The sequence below is a fragment of the Bufo gargarizans genome, chromosome 2, assembly GCF_014858855.1.
Source record: "Bufo gargarizans isolate SCDJY-AF-19 chromosome 2, ASM1485885v1, whole genome shotgun sequence".
NCBI classification, from domain to species: Eukaryota; Metazoa; Chordata; class Amphibia; order Anura; family Bufonidae; genus Bufo; species Bufo gargarizans.
The window spans coordinates 144,761,182-144,782,872 of record NC_058081.1 but is presented as its reverse complement, the minus strand read 5'-3'; the positions used below and the strand labels follow the sequence as shown (position 1 = coordinate 144,782,872).

Here is a 21,691-nt window from a genome sequence, read left to right as displayed (position 1 = left end):
TTTATTTTGTTAACGCTACAGAGAAAACGCTACTGTAAGAGGGGGCACTAAGGGGTCATGATTACCATGTGGGGGAGAAACTATGGGGGCATGATTAACGTGAGGGGAGCCTTAAGAGGGCATGACTATTGTGTGGGGGCACCAAGGGGGATGACTACTGTGTGGGCGCACTAAGAGGGGGGGGGGGGATTCAACTTTGGGGGGCTAAGGGGGAATACAAGGCCCAGGTGGCATACTGTAAAGTAAACTCTTGATTATTCCTCCTGTCCATTGCAGGAGTAGCCATGGAGGGGAGAGTGCAGAGAAGTTACTTGGGAGGGGGTCCATCCTTTTCTAGTTATACCATCACCTCATTCTGTAATAAAAAAAATTAGTCCTTGGTGCACTGACTTCCTGGTAATCATCTGACTGACATGTCTTTATATACAGCAGCCAATCTGAGAAGACAGAACTGCAGGGGAGGGTAGAGAGGAGCAGAGCAAACCAATGAGGACACAGAAGGCGTGTCTCAGACTCCTTGTAGGCAATACTGTACATCTAGCCTGTAGTCACAGATCACAGCTCTGCCCTAAGAAACAGAGATAAACAGCAGCCAAGGAGCAAGATCTGAAGAAAGTAAACCACAGGAAAGCATCCTCTGCATATAATGATTTACATAGCTCCTTGCTGGACAGTCACTTTAATATACTCTAGTTCTTCACCAGGTCGTCAGTCATGGAAAATAAAGCTGCCCATAAACATTATATGTGTCTATGGAATCTGCCAATTTAGGCTTTCTCCTTTCTCCCATTAACAACACATGCATACTCGGCATGCACTCATACAATCTGAAATTCCAGCTTGTATCAGGCAATCAAGCGGTCGACATCTGCTCAAAAAGACTTCCTTGTCTGATCTCCCCTCCCTCCCCTCAAAAAAGCCAATTCTAAAATTACCCTCTACAACCGTTATCAGGATGTGCAATCTTTCCAGCTGTAATGGATGCTGTAATAGTGAACTTGGTTATATCAATTGGTGAACTAGTTGAACATTAGCCCCGATAGCCTAACCGACCATCAATGTTTGGGGGTTGAGAGGTTCGACGTCCAGTATCCCCACTGAAGAGCACAATGAAAGGGCCAAACTACCCCGGGGGAGGGACCCCTAGCCTCCCTAAGTGCACACTGGTGAAACACACTTAACCCCTTAAGTACCAAGCCCTTTTTTTTTTATATCACAGCCTTCTATCAGCCTTAACGTTTTTATTTTTATGTGTACACAGCTTTTTGCAGTACACAGTTTTTATTTCTGTACCCCACGTGATCTCCATCAGGTACATGTATTTTGGAATGTGGGTGGGACGTTCTTTCTGCGATATATATGTACATAATAATGCAAGAAGAGATTAAAAGACTTTCGTATGGGACAAGAACTATCACATTTTCGCATGCTAAGCAGAAGGGCATTTCCATAACAAATCCCTACATAACCTGTACTCACATGCAGCTTCATCTACGGAAAGCTCACTGGCCAAGATTCCTCCGATTTTACCAAATGCAGGCATCTGAATCCCGTACTTCTCCAGCTCACTCTTCATGATGTCAATCTCTTCCGCTGTGAACACAGGATAAAACATCATTCCAACGTATTAAAAAATTAACTTCTATTAATACTATAAAAAAACATAAAATTAAGTATTACCAAGCAAATTCAATCCAGCATGAGCTTAAACAGACATTTCCTGTAATAATTAAATGGCCGACATGACATTAAAGCGCAAGACAATTGCAAAGTAGTGCAAATGTTGCATTTAAATTAGGCAACTTTGACACCAGTGTTTTTGCTGGATCTGTCATAGATCACCAAAAACGCTTCCGCAACGATAATACAACAGTCTGCATCTGTTATAAATGGATCCGGTTGTATTCTCTTTAAAATAGCAATGACGGATCCATCAAGAACACTATTGAAAGTCAATGGAGGACGGATCAGTTTTCTATTGTGTCAGAGAAAACGTCTTGCTCCCCACCACATCGCGGACAGAAAAACGCTGCTTGCAGTGTTATTCTGTCCACGATGGGATCGCAACCAAACAGAATGGAATGCATTCTGGTCTGCTCCATTTCGTTCAGTTCAGTTTTGTCCCCATTGACTATGAATAGGGACAAAACTGAAGCGTTTTCCCCGCTATTGAGATCCTATGACAGATCTCAATAGCGGAAAGGGAAAGCGCAGATGTGAAAGTAGCCCAATATCGAAAACGAGCAGTGTATAATGTGATGGAAAAATGAATCCAGCCAGCAAAGGAAACAATATGGACAAACACAATACATTAGTAAGTGCCTTATATTAACTTCCTCTTCATAATACATGCCATTTGCTAAAGTGACAACCCCGTGGGGATAAATATGATAATGCACTATAAGCATGTATTAACACTGTTTAACAAAACACATAAAACCTACTGGAAATAATATTATTATTATTCATGGTCATATATGTAGTGTTTTCTCTAATTGTGTTGTCAGGCTGAGTTCACATCAGCGTTCAGCCTTTCCGTTCTCCTGTTCCGTTATAGGAGCAGGAGAACGGAAAGGATGGATTCGGCACATAACTGAACCGATCTGAGCCTACGGGCCCCATAGACTATAATGGGGTCCGTTAGGTTTCCGCTCAGAGGAAGATTTTTGAAGCGGAGACAAAAGTCCTGCGCACGCAACTTTTGTCTCCGCTCCAAAATAAGGAGAACGGAAAGGCTGACCGCTGATGTGAACTCAGTCTTACCAGGTAAAAGTGCTGGGAAAGCAGTCCACTGAACCTGCTGCAATGGATTACGGGCGGTCTCTCCCAATAACATATACAGTAAAATGTCCCACGGGACATGTAACACAAGTAATACTATGTATACACAACACGTCCTTGTGCAAGGAGAGGTGACTTACAAGTGACTAGCAGACTACATACAATTAATTTCTATAAAACATGAAAAAAGAATGAATACCGACCTGTAAATTCCACTTTCCCATACAAGTCCTGGATCTGCGGGGCGAGGCCTAGTTTAAACAGGTACAGACTGAAAAAGAGCAGTGAATAAGACAATTGGTGTTTGTATGAGAAATAATGCTATTGCACAGAGAGCGACCTCCAGTGACGGGTCCCTCACATGCTACATGGAAGGAAACGCATTGCTGGCTGCACACAACTTGTACGGGCTCTCTCCAGATGAAGAACGCCTCACACAGACACAGAGTAGAAAAAAAAACACTAAATTAAATGGCAATTAAACGGCAACAATGCTTCTGAAAGGCCCGCTAACGAGCTGTCATCTTCCAAACTAATGAGCACTAAGAAAGTGGTGCACAGCAGGGGTTATAGGGACACGCAGGCTTAGAGAGGACCTGTCCCCCTCTGTTTTAGTAACTGAGTGCATTCTTCATGTAATAATTCTGGAGCATCTTTTCTTATAAGGCTTATGTTGTGCCGTCCCTCCTATTATTCCTTTTAGAAGTTTGTCAATAAATTGACAACTGAACGTTACCAGTTTGTCCCTGCACAGCTTGACATTGTCCAATCAGTGCTGCCCATGGCAGACATTGCAAGGGCACAACACCTAGACATAATGGAAATGGTAACGCCAAATTGTCAATTTATTCATATATTTATATTGGGAATACCAGAGGGACACCATGCCACAAAGATGGTCCCGAATTGTTATTTCACGAGAATACAAGTGTTTACCAAAAATCCATCCACATATCAGGAGAGGAACAGGTCTTTGTAAGGGGCTATTAAATTACGTCTACTATTTTTACAATCAGGGTCTCAAATTTTTTATAAAAGTCTCAAAAATAAAAAAGATCTGCGAGATCTTTCTCCTTGGAAGCTTTTCAGCTCATAAATCGCAGGGACTCGTCGCCTATAGACTTGTATATCATGTTTGAGCTACTGGAAGGTCACTTTAAAGTACCATGATCTAATTATATATATTTAAAAAAAACTCTAGGTTGAATAGTTGCCAAAGTATTTAACTTTTTATATTTATGCAAAATTATTGTATTTTTTTTCACCCTATAAGGCCTCATGCACACGACCGTTGTGTGTTTTGCCGAACGGCATGGACAGCCATTAATATAACTGCCTATTCTTGTCCGCAAAATGGACAAGAATAGGACAGGTTATATTTTTTTGCGTACCACGGAACGGCGCAACGGATGTGGAAAGCACATGGAGTGCTGTCCGCATCTTTTGGGGCCCCATTGAAGTGAATGGGTCTGCATCCGAGCCGCAAAAACGGTGGCTTGGATGGGGACTAAAACAACGGTCGTGTGCATGAGGCCTAAGATGCACTTTTTTCCCCCCAAAAGTGGGGGACAAATGTCAGTGCGTCTTGAGCATTTCCATTATGGAAGCGCTCATTAGTACAGTAGGACCAGGGAGCGGTGAATACAGCTCTCCCTGTGCTGGCTCAGAACTCACGGCTCCCTGATCTTCTCCTGCAGGCTCCATATGCTGTGCTGTGACCTGCGCACAGCATGACAATGTAGGGGCACTCTGACCTCACACTGTGTGACGTTGGGTTACAACACAGCGTGGCAGTAAGATCGCTGGATCTCAGGAATGGCAGCAGTGTCTCCGGAACAGGAGAGGTGAGTTGATTAACATTGGAGGTGTGATCTGAGGTCTGATTTGGGGTCTAACAATGGGGGGTCCGATCTGAGGTCTAATTACCACTAGAGGTCTGAAGTGAGATCTCATTGACATTGGTCTGATTAACAATGGGGAGGGGGGTCCTGATGAAAAAAATATTTATTTTATTATTTTACTAACTAGGCGCGTCTTATGGGGAGGTGCATCTTATAGGGTGTAAATATGGTACTTAATTCAAGCACTGAGGGGCCGGCTGCAGTGCTAGAGAACCGCTATCTCTATGCTCCCCAGTGCCCTGTGTACCCCTCTTCCACTTTGATTGACAGGGCTAGGAGAGATGACTTTTGGTGCCTGCCCTGTGGATCACTTAGTCATTGGTGGTCCAGTGTTATTATGGTGTAAAAACAATCATATTTCTAGAGACGGTTTTTAGCAAACACCACAGAGGTGGGCAGATTTCAGACCACCAGACTTCTTCATCTGTACAAGCAAAAAGACCCATTTACATGGGTAGATTATCAGGACAATCATCGGGAACGAACAGTCATACAAATGCTTTTCATTACCGATTACTGCCCCGTGTCTATGCGCTGCAGACCCCCTGACAAATGCCGACAAATCTGATTGTTTATGCGGCACATAAAATCAGTGTTTGTCAGCTGTTACCTTCTGTGTCATGCCCCCACACCAGCCTCCATATATCTATTCCTATCTAGCCTCTTAATGCCTGACACTAGTAAGAAATACAGGCTATTTCCACCAGGAGGCCACTTAGTAAGAGCAGTGTCAACCCTCGTCACCCACTGTTCACATGCACATGACCATGGTTCAAGTTACATCAAGACATTCAATTATGTCTAGAAATACGAATGCCAGGCTGATTTACAAGACGGAGATCTCATCTGAGCTGCCACTCCTATTGATCACCCTGCAAGACAAACAAGTCTGAGCAGGCGCTGCAGGGAAGACACACATCACCAGCAGCTAAAATCCAGTTCTTGATTTATCTTTGAGGAAATCAGAAGGGTTTCTTCACCCAGCAGCATAACTCACAGCAGGATCCTTTACCGGTCATTATGGACGATATCCGCCCATCTAATAGCTCCATTTACTATACTGTCTCTCCATACACTGCACCCCCGCCCCGTACTGACAGTCTCACATCTGACACCAAGATGTCAAGAGACCTTTCTAAAGGAAACGGGGGTCTGGGTATACCGATACACGTGCCAAAAATCAACTCGTATGCACAGAAATGTCATATAGGTAAGATGCGAGAAAATATACTGTACCTTAAAGCGTGGATGCAATATATACAGCGAGGCATATTCTTCCTATCGTAGATGTCTGTAGTCTCAGGGTAAAAAATCTGCAATAACAGTGTGGAGGAGAGCATTAAAAAAGAGACACGGAAAAGAAACTTAGGACATATTCTGCAGAAGGTCCGGCAAAGATTTTCGCAGCGGATTTGCCACAGGTTTTACCCTCTGCACTGCAAAATTTTGCAGACATTTTTACGCACCACTTGGATTAGATTTAAATTTCATCCACTTTGTTGCAGATTTTCTGCCCGCCATGCAGCGGCGGCAAATGCACAGCATATCTGCCCCTTAGGATACCTTCACGGGGTATAATGTAGAAGCCTACCTTTGGAAGGCCAATTTCTGTCATCGCATTAAGCCACTGAATCACATTGTCTGTGTGTCTGAAGTGAAGACCGGTGGCCTAAAAGAGAAGGAGAAGACGACAGATATAGGACGGTGATCGGCAGCAAGGGACAAACAACCAAGTTCCTTAATCTCGTGTCATAAAGGGGGTCCATGAGCCAGCAGCAGCTCTTACATAGGAGGGCCCGATCTGCCCAGGTGTGGCACGGATGGTCCCATGTAATACTTTTATTTCCCCTGTAGCAGCCGCTTGTGATATAATGTTTTATTGTCCATACGCTACATATGTCCCAGCCTTTATCCAGCCCTCAACGAAATACTAGGTTGTTCCTACAGTCAGCCCGTGTCTTCCACATGGGGGGCAGCAATCCCAGGAGAGATTATACATCAGTATGTCAATCACTGTATATTATGATCCCAGTGGACGCAGCGAGGTTATAGCGCTGCACTCCTTCACAGTAAGACATGGCCACCTGCAGTCAAGCTCCATTCAAGTAGAGTGGGCTAATTGAGATTCCTTCTATACTTTGGTGCAAAGAAGGCATAGCCATTGCACAAGTTGTACCCAAGCTCCAGGCCTTTCTGTTGTCAGCCCCTCCCTGGCGGCTTTGATTGACAGCGCTAGGCAGTGGCAAAGCAAAAAAGGAGTGGAGCTTGAGTGCTACCAGAGCAATGGTGACCACCTCATTGCCCCAAAGGCCTAATTTTTTTTTTTACAGTTTCACAACTCGGGAATAAAGCCTCAGATAAACAAATGAAAACCATATGGTACACCAGTGCTGCAACCCTTTCATTCTCAGGATCGGTGGAGGCCTCGAGGTTGGATCCCCACCAATCATAAAGTGACAGCATATCCCAGGGTCCTGGTGATAATCCAGCACTTCATAAGATATTAAAACCCCTATAAATGGAACCTGTCACCAGGATTTTGTGTATAGAGCTGAGGACATGGGTTGCTAGATGGCCGCTAGCATATCCACAATACCCAGTCCCTATAGCTCTGTGTGCTTTTATTGTGTAAAAAAAAACAAAAAACGATTTGATACATATACAAATTAACCTGAGATGAGTCCTGTCCCCGATTCATCTCACGTACAGGACTCATCCCAGGTTAATTTGCATATGTATAAATTCGTTTTTTTTCCCCGGTGACAGGTTCCCTTTAAGGCAAATAATAACATGTCATTTTCCAATCTATTCATTTTCCTACTTCACAGGTGAGGTCAGGGAGCTACGCACAGTAAGGCCTCATGCACAAGACCATTGTTTTGGTCCGCATCTGAGCCGCATTTTTTGCAGTTCGGATGCGGACCCATTCACTTCAATGGGGCCGCAAAAGATGCGGACAGCACTCTGTGTGCTGTCCGCATCTGTTGCTCCGTTCCGTGGTCCGCAAGAAAAATATAACCTGTCCTATTGTCCGTTTTGCGGACAAGAATAGGCAGTTATATCAATGGCTGTCCGTGCCGTTCCGCAAATTGCAGAACGCACACAGACGCCATCCATGTTTTGCAGATTCTCAATTTGTGGACCTCAAAACACACAACGGTCGTGTGCATGAGGCCTAAAGCACACATTAACCTGGATGCATGTGTCTGCATAGTGTCATATTAAACATTAAGCACCATCTACTGGGACAACGCTCAGTAACATTAGAGTAGTAACCGCTTACGTTGTATCTGGTCTGCTCCCGATCATAAATCTTCTTCAGAGACACAACTTTTGGGCTGAAGAAGTTTCCAAGTTTTGCCAGGTAAACCCCATTCCTGAGCCCTTCCTCCAGCTCGGTGGTAGGGGGCAGGTCTTCCATTAGGCAGGCCTCCATCCACCTGAAACAATATCCACAATGGACGATGAAAGATAATAATATATAATACTACAAGGTGAAGAGGGGAGAGCAGCCATGTCAGTCTCCCAGTGGCACCCCTACAATGCAGGAGAGCGGGGCCATGATGTACTGATGGCCATTACGACAGCCCCCCATAGGTGTGCTGCATGTGGAGCCAGTACCATGTGATGGCTGGAAGCGCAGACATGGAAACTGATCTCCGTTCATAATACCCAACATTTTAATGAAAAAAATCCTACAAATTCCTAGTGATGCTTCAAATCTAAGATTAATTGAAAATATCTTCAACCCGTAATATAAAAGGTTGCAAAATCGTATAAAAGTAGATTGAATATACAACTTTAGGAGGAAGTGCAGCCAGGCTCCAAACCCACACAAATCACAGAATATACTCAGGAAGAACACGGGCTTCCAAGGGACATTTGGCAGATGAGGATGTCCAGGCTTTTTCTAACCCTTATCTAATGTGACTGAGAACGTCACGTACAATGCTTTAAAGGGGCTGTCTCGTCAGCAAATGGCATTGATCATGTAGATGCAGTAAATACAAGGCACTTACTAATGTATTATTATCCATATTGCCACCTTTGCTGGCTGCATACATTTTTCCATCACATTATACACACTGCTCGTTTCCATGGTTACGACCACCCTGCAATCCAGAAGCGGTGGTCATGCTTGCACACTATAGGAAAAAGCACCAGCCCATGTGCGCTCCCATGGTCTCGGCCACTAGAGAGGCTAGCTTTTTCGTATTATGTGCAAGCACGGCCACCACTGCTGATGGATTGCAGGGTGGTTGTAACCATGGAAATGAGCAGCGTATAATGGGATGGAAAAATGAATCCAGCCAGCAAAGGAAGCAATATAGGTTATAATATATTAGTAAGTGGCTTGTATTAACTTTCTCTATATGATAAATGCCACTTGCAGAAGTGAGACAACCCCTTTAAGCAATGTTCCTCACCTTACAGTATGGCATTTGACTACGTTGAAAGGGAGTCTGTCATCTCCAAAATCAGTAATAAAGTAGACATACCGCCACGTAAGGTAGGTGCCCTGAAACCTAACTTTACGTCTCTGTAAAAAATCTGGTCGTCTAATCCGGAGAAATGTTTTTCTTTTTATTCAAATAAGGGTTCGGATGCACCATAGACACGGCCGCTCCGTTTAGCGCACATCTCTATGCCATAACCGCCCCGCGCCTCCTGCTCTTGGTTGACAGTCCCTGAGATTTTGCAGCCAGCAGCGATGATGCTGAGGAAGCTGGGTGCACTGAGTGAAAGCAGCCCCACCTACGGTGCACCAAAAGCTTTATTTGCATAAATTTAAAATGTAATATTTCTCTAGAGTACTGGAAAGGTATGGTCATGTTTACGAACACCTATCCTATATGGCGGTATGCAGACCATCTTTAACAGGAAAGGAGAAGAGGGACCACGTATGAAATCTATTTGGATTGAACTGATGAATGACTTCCCAGCGCTGGGATCCTGGGTTCAAATCTGACCAAGGACAACATCTACATGGAGTTTGTATGTTCTCCCAGTGTTTGTGTGGGTTTCCTCCGAGTACCCCAAAGACATACTGATAGTGAGTGATGTACTGTAAAGTGCTGTGGGATATAGTAGTGCTATATAAGTGCACACAATAAATAAATACAGAAACAACCCAAGCTTGATGTGAACAGAGCTACACTGCACATAAAAGGCCCTAAGATATAACACCCAAACACTACTGCTGTATACTGACATTTCTGCTCCACAGTAAGAAGTAGATGTGGCCGTTCACAATCGGATATAAATTCCTTCCAGTGATCAGTCATGTGCCGGTCACTAACCACTTCACATCAGGACAATTCCAGGCTGATGAATAACCTAAATCTAGCAAAAGTAACGACTGTCACATGAGATGATGCATCTGCTTCTACACAGAGCCCGGCCGTGAGTCAGCCGCAGATAATACGAGAGAAATCAGCGGATTCATGTCCATTTTCTCAATACGTGATGTTTCCACCATCTCAGCTCCCTCTTTCCTGCCTCTCGCCTTTTCCCTAAAATGACTGCTCCAGGCAGCGGGCAAGTCCCTTACAGCTCATCTTCTATAATAAATTCTTAAAGGGGTTGTCCAGGTTGTCCACCGCCTGTCCATCAGTGATGTTCTCATGACCCCCGGCTGGTGTCTGCTTCCTTCACTGCAGTTAGGACTTTCTATAACCACCTAAGGCAGTGATGGCGAACCTATGGCACAAGTGCCAGAGGCGGCACTCAGAGCCCTCTCTGTGGGCACCCGCACCTTGGAAAAAGTCTATGGCGTACCAATATGCTTTAGACTTTTCCTGCCTTTAATCAGCACAGGACACACTATGAACAGCACAGGCAGCACACTGAATGTAATATATTAAGCTATTCTAGCTAAATGATAAAGTTCATGGAAGATATATTATATTGGTATTCAGGTTAAATTGCCGTGTTGGCACTTTGCGATAAATAAGTGGGTATTTGGTTGCAGTTTGGGCACTCGGTTTCTAAAAGGTTCACCATCACTGACCTAAGGTATCAAAGAAAAGCCACGGCCCTCAAGGTTCAGCAATTTATGGTTATTCATTGCATTCTAGCGAGCAAAAGTGATGCAGATAATGTTCTAGCCAACTTTGCCAACCTCCCAAACCTTGTTCATGGCTGGCTAGTTTATTTCAGGCGGGAATACCGCTTAAAACGCAGAGCGGACGGTAACTAAACAGCATCATTTTAGGAATTGATGGGGGTAGAAGTACTCAGACTCCACAGATCACGCCTGGTGGGTTCAGAGTGGTAGGACATCAGGAATTAGACTGTTATGGTATATTAAACCCCACAGATCAGACAGGTATGGCGCCATACTTGTTCTTGACCTGTCACCATTCTTAACATGTCTATTTTAGTAACTATTTGCACCCCCTTGTAATAACTCTGGGTCATCTATTCTAATGACTCTGTTATGTCATTCCTCTAGAATTCCTACTAGAAGTTTATAAATTAAGGCCCATCTGGGTGTTACCAGTTTGTGGGGGGGGGGGGGGGGGTTGTCACTGCATAGTCTGACCTTATCCAATCAGTGTAGCCAGTGGCAGACTGTGCAGGGACATCAAAACCCCCCCCCAACTGGCAACACCAAGCTAGAACTGTATTCAGGATCTTTAAGCAGGAATACTAGAGTAATGGCACAGCTTAGAGTTATATGATGGTTATTATACAGGCATGTCAGGAGAGGTAAAAGGTCACTAAAACATTTTGGGAAAGCTTTAAGCTACATAGAAACTTCTATCATGCTTCACTTCTGGAGAGAAATCTAGAGGCACGCCACCTAATATATGTGAATAATAAGGGAACAATTTTAACCTGATGACTTATTTTATTCTCTTTTTTTTTTTATCCAGAGACGATTCACCCAAGGGCGTTCCCCTGCCAAGCACTTCTGAAAAAGACAGTGCAGAAAAGCCCACATTTCCAGCAGATGTTGCTGTGGAGACCAGTTGTGTAGACTGGGCCGCTGCCAGGAGCAGATTCCTGGTCTGAAGGGGGTTGAGAGCGCAGAGCTGCTGCCATCATTGAGATGGAAAAGCTATCTAATACTGGAGCGTTTCTCACAGGAAGGGACTGTCGGACTACACACGGCCTGTTATTATGCTGCCAGGGAGCATGTGTCACACCAGCCTCTGCTACTGTGCATTATATACAGGCGTACGCACACCGGCCCAACAGAAAACATGCAGGGGGAAATTCCCCTGGGTCTGAAAGGCGCTGGTAGAAAGTTTTTAACTTTTTTATTTTAAGTTTTTATTTTTAAAAGGTTCGCATCTCTCAGATTTTATGCCACCCTCAAAAACTTTCCCCAAAAACTCATGCACACGACCATATGTATTTTGCGGTCAGCAAAACACGAATCTGCAAAAAATACGGATGACGTCCGTGTGCATTTAAAAAAACAAACAAAAAAAAAACGAAGTCACTTTGTGTGCATTCCGTTTTCCGTATTTCCATTCCGCAAAAAAAATAGGACATGTTGTACTATTTTCCGCATTACGGACAAGGTTAGGACTGTTCTATTAGGGGCCAGCTGTTCCGTTCCGCAAAATACGGAATGAACATGGACATCATTCGTATTTTTTGCAGATCCGTTTTTTGCAGACCGCAAAATTCATACGGTCATGTGCATAAGCCCATAGGGAAACTGAATGCACAAGGAGTAACTTCCATTTTTATTTATTTTTTGCTGACCCATTCAAATGAATGGTTCTGCATACGACCCACAAAAAACGGAACAGACATGGAAAGAAAATACGTTCGCGTGCATGAGCCCTAAAAGGAGTGGTGACAATGGTGTGAAGGGGCATGACCAGCTTTCTGGCGCAAATGAAGCCAGAAATCTATGGCAGCTCTGAGATTTCAGGAACGTGCTGGTCCTGATAAGTCTCCCCCATAATCTTGATAACAAACCTACCCTCCAGTCCATATCTAAAATCTGACTATACATGTCACATTCTTCATCAGTGGAGGGCGAGGCACGTCTCAGACTTTCCTACAGTGCTCCGGGTCAGATATACCATAAAGGAGAAGACTGTAGAGCAGCAGTGTACAGTAAGACACTATAGAGGTTATATTCCTCCACGGTGAACATGCCTGCTCTATAGCATTCAGGTTTTTGACATTTCCTACCCCCACTGCAATCTGTGTCTGAGAAAGGTCCAGTTATTAGGACTGAAGCATCACTTTTTATGTAATAACCTCTGAACTGCCATCTAATACAGCTTCTTCACAAGTAATACTATTTCTATGGAGTTCTTCATCTATATAGGATAGGATATGATATATAGAGGAATCCTACTCAAGCACCACCACTACAGTTTTCAAACCAGCACCAGGATCTGAATACCTTTGTAATTACATGTAATTAAAAATTTGCATAACCACTGAGTTATTCAATGAAATATATCTGTATAGCGCCACCTGCTGTTTGTTTTTTTTTCTTACTTTTTTGTCCTCACTCAGATGGCTGCACATGCTCCGTTTCATCCTACAACTGCCTCCTTAGCCGTGATAGGGAGAGAGCAGCAACAGAACGGACACGCCCTCTGAGCTGCAGCAGAAAGGGCACTCCGCAAGCAGCTGTCCTTAGAATAGGGCATCAATATCAAATCAGTTGGCATTAGACTCCTGGCACCCTGCCCGTCATTGTACTCCAGGCACAGCCATACGGTATGTGACAGCTGTGCCTGGTATCAGTCCCATTCACTTGAATGGCAATTGACGCTCGTGAATATATTTGCAAATTAGGAATTTATTATAGCCTCCACCCTCACCACTGCCCGAAGAAGGGTGTACTGCCTCCTGAAAAGATGCATTCACCTTGGCATGGCTCTAATAGTTTACTAATCTTCAAGCATATTCACATGAGGGCTCTCTAATTTTCTAACTTCTTGACATCAGAACAAATGCAGAAAGGGTTCTGAGATGGGCACCTATGGGTTGAGCTGCAGAAAGGGAAGGTGACCGATGAACGTGACATCACAGGCCCAAAGAAGAGTCCCCAAGTGCCACAATTTTAATTGAGCCAAGAGTCTGAACAACTGAACAGATCTTAATGAATTATAGTAAGGATAGATCATCAATATTTAGGTACCAAAAAACTCTTAAGAGTATGGAGAATGTCCACCTTTTCTTAATACGTCCTTGAGCAGTTGAAGTCCTGTTTTTCTAATATAGCGCTCCAAATAACTTGCACAGATCTAGATTAAGAACATACAATCACCACTAGAGGGAGCTTAATGGCACACCGCATACTTTGCTATGTAACTGTATGAATTAAGCTCCTGTGCTCCCTCTACTGGTAGCTGCAGGCAGTCAATATGTTATATTTTTACTCGTGATCTATTCAGGGGATTTGGAGATTTATATCACTAGAACAAACCAAAGATCCATGTTGGCCTTTTTATAAAAAGAACAAAATGGTATTTAAAGGGCAGTCTAAAAGGCATCTGTCAGCAGATTTGTGCCGATGAAACTGGCTGACCTGTTACATGTGCACTTGGCAGCTAAAGACATCTGTGTTGGTCCCATGTTCATATGTGTCCGCATTGCTGAGAATGAAGTTTTAATATATACAAGTAAGCCTCTAGGAGCAATGGGGGCATTGCATTTACAACTAGAGGCTCTGCTCTCTCTGCAACTGCCGTGCCCTCTGCATTGCAATGTGGGCACATATGAACATGGGACCAACACAGATGTCTTCAGCTGCCAAGCGCACATGTAACAGGTCGGCCAGTGTCATTGGCACAAATCTGCTGACAGATGCTCTTTAAATCACATCTGTCTAATCACAGATGCATACTAGCTGTTTCGACCAAAGTGCAAAAATGGGAGGGTAAACTGCGCCCTATAATATAATCATATAGTCTGGTGCTGGGGCATTTCTACTGTAGCTGAGCAGGTACCACCTGGAATAAAAGCTGCTGATAGTACTGGTGGACACGTGGCATTACACGACAGCAGGTTTACAGGTCAGGCACATCATCTCGCCAAGTCTCACAATGCAGGTGTCACGCGCTGGGTGGAGCAACTTCTCCTCTGTTCTTCTGGATTCCAAAACCCTCCTCTGAACTGTGATCACAGACTGAAGGAAAAGCTGGAGTTGGGAATGAAATGTGGAAAAAACAAAGCAGCGCGCATGATCTGAGCTCTATTGTGTCCTGAAGGCTATCACATTTGTAGACACAGATCTGTCTTACAGGAGACCTAAGTATGCAACCTGAAGAAGGCACAACTGGTCAGACCTGTTCTACGCAGAACACTTCAGGTATAGCCTCTGAACACAGAGGTCGAGCTGTAATATTCTCAGCTAGGAGCACATCTGGTGTACGCAGCAGGAGATATCCTACTATCTACTGATAAAGTCATAAGGGCTCCACGCAAAAAATTAAAATAATCGCTCCGGTGAGAGCCAGAAAACACAAGTAGGCTTTACCCTGGCCATACACATTACGTAGCCTAGCATTCACTCAGCAGATAGCCATCTCTCCCGATTCCCCCCAGGCTCAGCCGAGTGTGCATGTGTCCTCTATGGGGAGGAAGAGGTGACTGGCAGCAGTTTATCTCCTCGAGAAATCCTTCTTCAAACCCCCCTCCACATATGTACCACCGGGAGGGGGAATCAGGAGGCCCCTAGACATCCATTCACACGTCCGCAAGTGTTTTGCAGTCTGCAAATTGGGGATCCACAAAACTCGGACACAGACCATGTGCGCTCCGCATTTTGTGGACAGCATATGGTCCATCCTGTGATAGAAATTACTATTTTTGTCCCTGGCTGCAGACAAGAATAGGACATGCTCTATCTTTTTTGCGGGGCCGTGGAACACAACTACGGATGCGGACAGTACACGGTGTGCTGTCCGCATCTTTTGTGGCCCTATTTAAATAAATGGGTCCGCACCCGTTCTGCAAAAATGCGGAACGGAGGCAGACCCATTCATATGGACATGTGAATGGACCCTAATGGGCAGCCTGTCTCAACAAAATTAAAAGGTTCTTCTATCTACCTCAGAACACAGCATACCCCATACCAGGTCATATCACACAGCATACCCCCTACCAGGTCATATCACACAGCATACCCCCTACCAGGTCATATCACACAGCATACCCCATACCAGGTCATATCACACAGCATACCCCATACCAGGTCATATCACACAGCATACCCCCTACCAGGTCATATCACACAGCATACCCCATTACAGGTCATATCGATTAACACCTTCAAGTTTTCTATCCAGTCTAAAGATGATTCAACAGGCAAAGGAGCACACACATCTCTCCAAAGTCCACTCATCATATCAGGGGAGGTATGAATAGTCATGGAGAGATGTGAAGGAGGGTTGAGTCAGCACTGGTTCAGACAAAATATAGGAGCCCCTCGCTTCTTCACCAGAATTAAGGAGGACCTGTCCCCTCTCCTGACATGTCTGTTTTAGTAACCGTACTTCAAATCCCCATGCAATAACAATTCTGGAGCATCTATTCTTATGACTATATGATGTGTCCATCATACCTTTATTATTCCTGCTAGAAGTTCTGAATTAATTACTAGCAGTTTGCAATAAAGGTCCAACAGGGTGTTACCAGTTGAGGGGGGTGTCCCTGCACAGTCTGGTGCTGGCAGCCCTGACTGGACTGTGTCAGACCATGCAAGGACACAGAAAACGTTCCTACAATATAGCAAAACATCATAGAAATTTTGAAAACTAGCGGTGAGCAAACTTCTTGAAATGTGATTCAGATTCAATTTGGCCAGATTGGTCAGTTCAATTCAGTTTAGTTCTGAATAAATTAAACCCAAATTGCAAGTGCAAAATACCCTGAGGAAAAGTTGTGGATGACATTCTTGAGTCCTTTAGGACTGTATGCAAGCTCTTTAAAGTGGCCGGCCACTTTCTGGTGACTGCTGACCAATGTGTTTGTAAGAAGACTATATGGCAATTACTAATATTGGCTCTGTTCATATTCTGCACCATTTTCTATATTTCATAAGATATGCCTCCTTGCCAAGTCTTTTGCGCTGTCCACACAGAGGTCTTGTCCACAAAATGGCTGCTGATAAAGGGTCATGTGACCAGGCACATTACTGTACTCCGTTCTAATACATTGCCATCTGCACTGTTGGGAGTTTAGCGCAGGCGCAGTGTGTGTGAATGGAGGAGGCGGAGTGATGTGTCACATGACCCTACATCAGCAGCCATCTTATGGACAGGACCTGTACGCGGACAGCACAGAAGATTTACCTAACAAGTTGATATGGCTTATGAAATAAAAAAGGTTATAATAGTAAGTGCCATATAATCATCTTAGGCTATTTTCACACTCACGTTACTTACATTGTAAGTCAGGACGGATCCATTTGCCTCCGCATCGTCAGGCGGACACCAAAATGCTGCAAGCAGCGTTTGGGTGTCCGCCTCCAGAGCGGAATGGAGGCGGAACGGAGGAAAACTGATGCATTCTGAGCGGATCTGTTTCCATTCCGAATGCATTAGGGCAAAACTGATCCGTTTTGGACGCTTGTGAGAGCCCTGAATGGATCTGACAAACGGAAAGCCAAAACGCCAGTGTGAAAGTAGCCTAATACACACTGTTCAACAACAGCCACAAAATGGCCGACCCCTTCAACACCAAGACAAAGAAAGCATGGCTGACTGTGGTAACAAACAGCTTTTTTTTTTTTAAACACACTGTACTGTAGGATTTTTTATGTTTAAAAAATGGGCAGAAAAATTATCATTTTGGAGCCAAATGCCTGCCGGTGTGTATACACACAAACCGGCTGGGGTCATGTTCCTTCATCACTCCTGCCTATTAATCTGAAAAATGGCTGATGCCATATTAAAAGATTTGCTTTAATTCAATAGCTAAAAATTAGGATTTGACCTAAATGTTTGGAAAATTTTATTAATTTATAATCATTTCACTCATCTCTATAAATAACAGAAAACACACAAGGAGGCTGCCACAAAAATAGGAGTGAGGTCCCCTTGACGGCAGTGCCCTTGAGGAGGCTCTCCCCCGACATTTGCTATCGGAGGTAGGAAGCTAGGACACCCAGATGATGTTAGACTGTTGGACAGGTCCTGCTGAATCTGGTGGGTTTCGCGGGCATAAATCTAGTGTATGGACAGGTTATGTAACTCATCATTGCTTCAGACTAAGGCCTGTATTACACCTGCTGATTTTTTGGCAGATAATCACTAACGGGCATTCGCATGAACGCTCATTAGCGATCATCTGTCAGTGTAATACTGCCGCCGTTTGGCCGATCAACGAGCAAACACGAGATTATCGGGCAATCCAAGTCTTTTGACATGTTAACAAATAATCGTTTGCAGGTAGCAGATCATGGTGTCTAATAACAATCTACCGCCGGCGAGAAACGAACGATTGCATGGCGATCATTCCTCCCCAAGCTGCAGAGGAGATCTCCTCCACTAGCAAGCAGGCGAACGTTTCCCTCCCGACAATCGTCTGCCACATCGGGCTGTGTAATACCGCTGTAAGTCAAGCATTTGATGAACAGAAGTGGCCATGGAATATATATGACGGTATGTCAGACACATCATGCTGAACTTTTATTTCCTTAACAGCTCCTGGGACAAAGATTGCTTGTACCGCAGGAAGTAGTTGGAGATTTGAAGAGATCAGGAGGTCACTGTGAGGAAACATGGGTCATGATATATGCATTCTCTTGGGATCACAACAGGAAGTAGATGAAGAGATACGGGGAGATAACGGCCCTATAGACAGCCAATAACTTTTTCACTAGAGATAGCACATTTTACATATTCTCGCAATCCACTCCGAAGGCATCTCGGGATTTACGTCTGAGCTTCATAATCTGGAAAGATTCTCACAAAAATGTACCAAAAAAAAGGGAAGGGGGATTTTCAGTAAGTTTTAGGACAAACTCTGGCTCCACTGTTCATTATGGAGAGGGAAAGCGCCAGCAAATAAGCAAGAACTAGGTACTGGCACAGATTCAACTGGCACACCCAGAGGGAACGCATTTTATACATTTTCGCTTAACCCGTAGCAGGGGAAAAAGTTAGTTCAACGTGATTGTGTAACAAAGGGTCACTGTCATCGGCTTATACTCTATTAGCAAGGGTGTTCTGCCGTGTGCGGGAAGGCGTAGCTTCAATTACTCCACAAATTAGAAGGCTGAGTATGCAGAACTCGATGGCTTCTTAGGAAGCCCATACACACCACATCAACAGGGCAACCCACTAAACTCATAGCAAGGGAGCTTTCCAAGCCTGTGCACCAGCTTTCTCACATCTCTTTTCCACGCTCACGGCATTTAGCGGAAAGGTGCGACATGTTGGACAGTATTTATAGAAGTATCTGCATCAGTCTGAATGGAGAGGTGGTCACTAGTGAGGAGTTAATCGGTGGATTGTTCACAAATCATCTTTCTTGAGCAGTGAGGGGCTGGCCCCACTGCTCAAAATAATACTCCTTCCCCCTTGATTGACAGCGCCAGACATCTTGTGCCTGCGCTGTCGTGCAGAGGATCCTGGGCAGCACAGCTGCCAACTGTGCATGTACCACTCACATATAGTTACACCCAGGAGTGTAGCGCCACATGCACAATGGGCATCTGTGCTGCTCAGGGGGCAGCAGCAGACCCTCTGAACTTGCGCCTGCGCTGTTGTTCAAAGTAGCAGCGCAAGATTGACCGGTCCCAACAAGATCTCTTGCCCTGTCAATCAAGGGGGAGCAGTGGGCCCGCCCTTCAGATTTTTGACCGATTTTGATTAGTACGAATCATTTTAGTCATCACTAGTGGAAGCACATATGATCCATTCACACAGTGTATTAGCGAACTCCGGCCCCATGATTAGGGGGGGTCACAGCAGTTGGACCCCCAGCGATCATACATTTATCACCGTTCCTGCAGATAGAAGCTAAACGTTGTTTTAAACCCCTATAAGCATTTAACAGTCTATTCTGCCCCAATTTTACTTTTTCAGCATCTGTGACTGTCTGGTTGCTTTTTACTGCCGCTCCCTGTGTCTACGTACAGGGCTTAAGAAAACACTACACTAATATACGGATTACTTAAGGTGTGTACCCCATTACGACAAGACCATACAGATGTACGCCACACTCATTATCGAGCCGTCGTGTACACAAGAACAGACAGGCCTTAATAATGCACTTTACTAGATGCAACTTCACAGAATATAGCAGACAATAACAACAACCCCCAGCAGTCACCACTTCCTCACATGCAGGCACTTCCTGAACCAATTAACTCCTTAAATGCCCAACACAAACACCATACTGCATTGACCAGAACTGTATAAAATTAGAGGGTTTGTGAGGAATACTGTACAGAGAGGAGAACTAACATTGGCTAATACAATGGATAAAAATGATAAAAAAATAAAATAAAAAAATCTGAGAAACTGAAAACCAAAAGAGGAATATTGTGAAATACCGCTGTGGATAATTCTATACCGCATTAAACATGGAGATCTAAGCTATAAATCAGAATAATCCAAAACTCCTTTAGGGCTCATTCGCAAAAGGTTCATGTCTGACGTTCTAAAATGCATGAAAAAATAAATAAATAAAATGAAAAAAATAAAAAACACATTTTAAAAAAAGGGAGTTTTTATTATGCTTGTTTTGGCGTTTTATTCTGTACATGCATTTGTTTTCTTTTCTGGCATCTTAAGTCCTATAGAGAAGCCTACTAGAAATTAACGCCAGAAAAACACCATCCATAGCTAATGGGGTGTTCCAAAATTACCAATGCCGTCAAAAAGTCACCACAAGGTCACAAACCAAAACCCTTTGTGTATGTGTTCTATACTTTAGACAGTTTTTTAAATAACAAGCAGCCAAAAAAAAAGTAGGTGAAAACGCGTAATAAAGTGCAATTTTTTCTGAAAAATGTTATGTGTGAAACTAGCTTTCTCTAGGTTTCCCATTGTATGTGCAGAATTACCTTACAATAATTATTGTTTCGTCTCTGGTAGGCTAGTACTAGTAGTTCGTAATCTATAATCATGCAGCCATCTTCGGAGGCGGGGCAGCAGGGGGAGGGATAGAACAGCGGTCTGAACCAATCATTAGAAAGGAGGCGTGTCTCAGACTACCTTAGACTACCTGTTTGCACTGTAGCCAGGCTGTAGTCACAGATCACAGCTTAGCAGTTAGCACTTGCCAGAAATAATGACCTATGTATTTTCATTTTTCTTAGGCCTCATGCGAACGACTATGTATTTTACAGTCCGCAAAAAACGGATCCGCAAAGAATACAGATGACATCCGTGTGCATTCCATATTTTGTGGACAAAAATAAGACATTTTCTATCTTTTTGCGGAAAGGACATACAGAAAACGGAATGCACATGGAGTACCTTCCGTTTTTTTTTGCGGACCCATTGAAATTGTTCCGCATACTGTCCGCAAAATAAAAAACGGCATGGACATGGAAAGAAAATACGTTTGTGTGCATGAACCCTTAGTGATGACCAATAATGTGCATGCCAGCAGTCCCGAGTATGGCAGAATATCAGTGTAAAGCACCGTGCCGTCTTATGCTACACACAGCACAGCCTATACACAGCTAAGGAGTGTAAAACAAGGAAGGAAGCTGCTCCAAGTATTAACCAGGAACCCAAAACCTCTTAGGTAAGTCTCGATTTCACAATGTAATGAATGCATGTTGTTCCAAGCCCTTTTTTGTACTATGCATTCGGTCTAACCCCTCCTTCATTCCTGTGCCATATCTGATAATGTCTCATCAATTTACTTCAATGGTGACGGCATATACCATACTTAGCTCTCTGGACCCAAATAAGAATATTTCTCTTACTAACGTGTGTACAGGTCCTTCTAAAAAAATTAGCATATTGTGATAAAGTTCATTATTTTCTGTAATGTACTGATAAACATTAGACTTTCATATATTTTAGATTCATTACACACAACTGAAGTAGTTCAAGCCTTTT

The 21,691-nt window shown here is 43.9% G+C and overlaps 1 protein-coding gene across 1 annotated transcript in view; it reads right to left on the bottom strand.

Annotated features, from left to right (window-relative positions):
* Positions 1-21,691, bottom strand: part of IQGAP1 (IQ motif containing GTPase activating protein 1) — a 145,231-nt gene that overhangs the window by 73,446 nt on the left and 50,094 nt on the right. The window contains exons 3-7 of the mRNA XM_044279561.1: positions 7,966-8,122; positions 6,274-6,351; positions 5,919-5,995; positions 2,985-3,052; positions 1,480-1,593 (exon numbers count right to left, since the gene is read on the bottom strand). Coding sequence (XP_044135496.1) covers positions 1,480-1,593; positions 2,985-3,052; positions 5,919-5,995; positions 6,274-6,351; positions 7,966-8,122 — 494 coding nt within the window. The remainder of the gene's footprint in view (positions 1-1,479; positions 1,594-2,984; positions 3,053-5,918; positions 5,996-6,273; positions 6,352-7,965; positions 8,123-21,691) is intronic.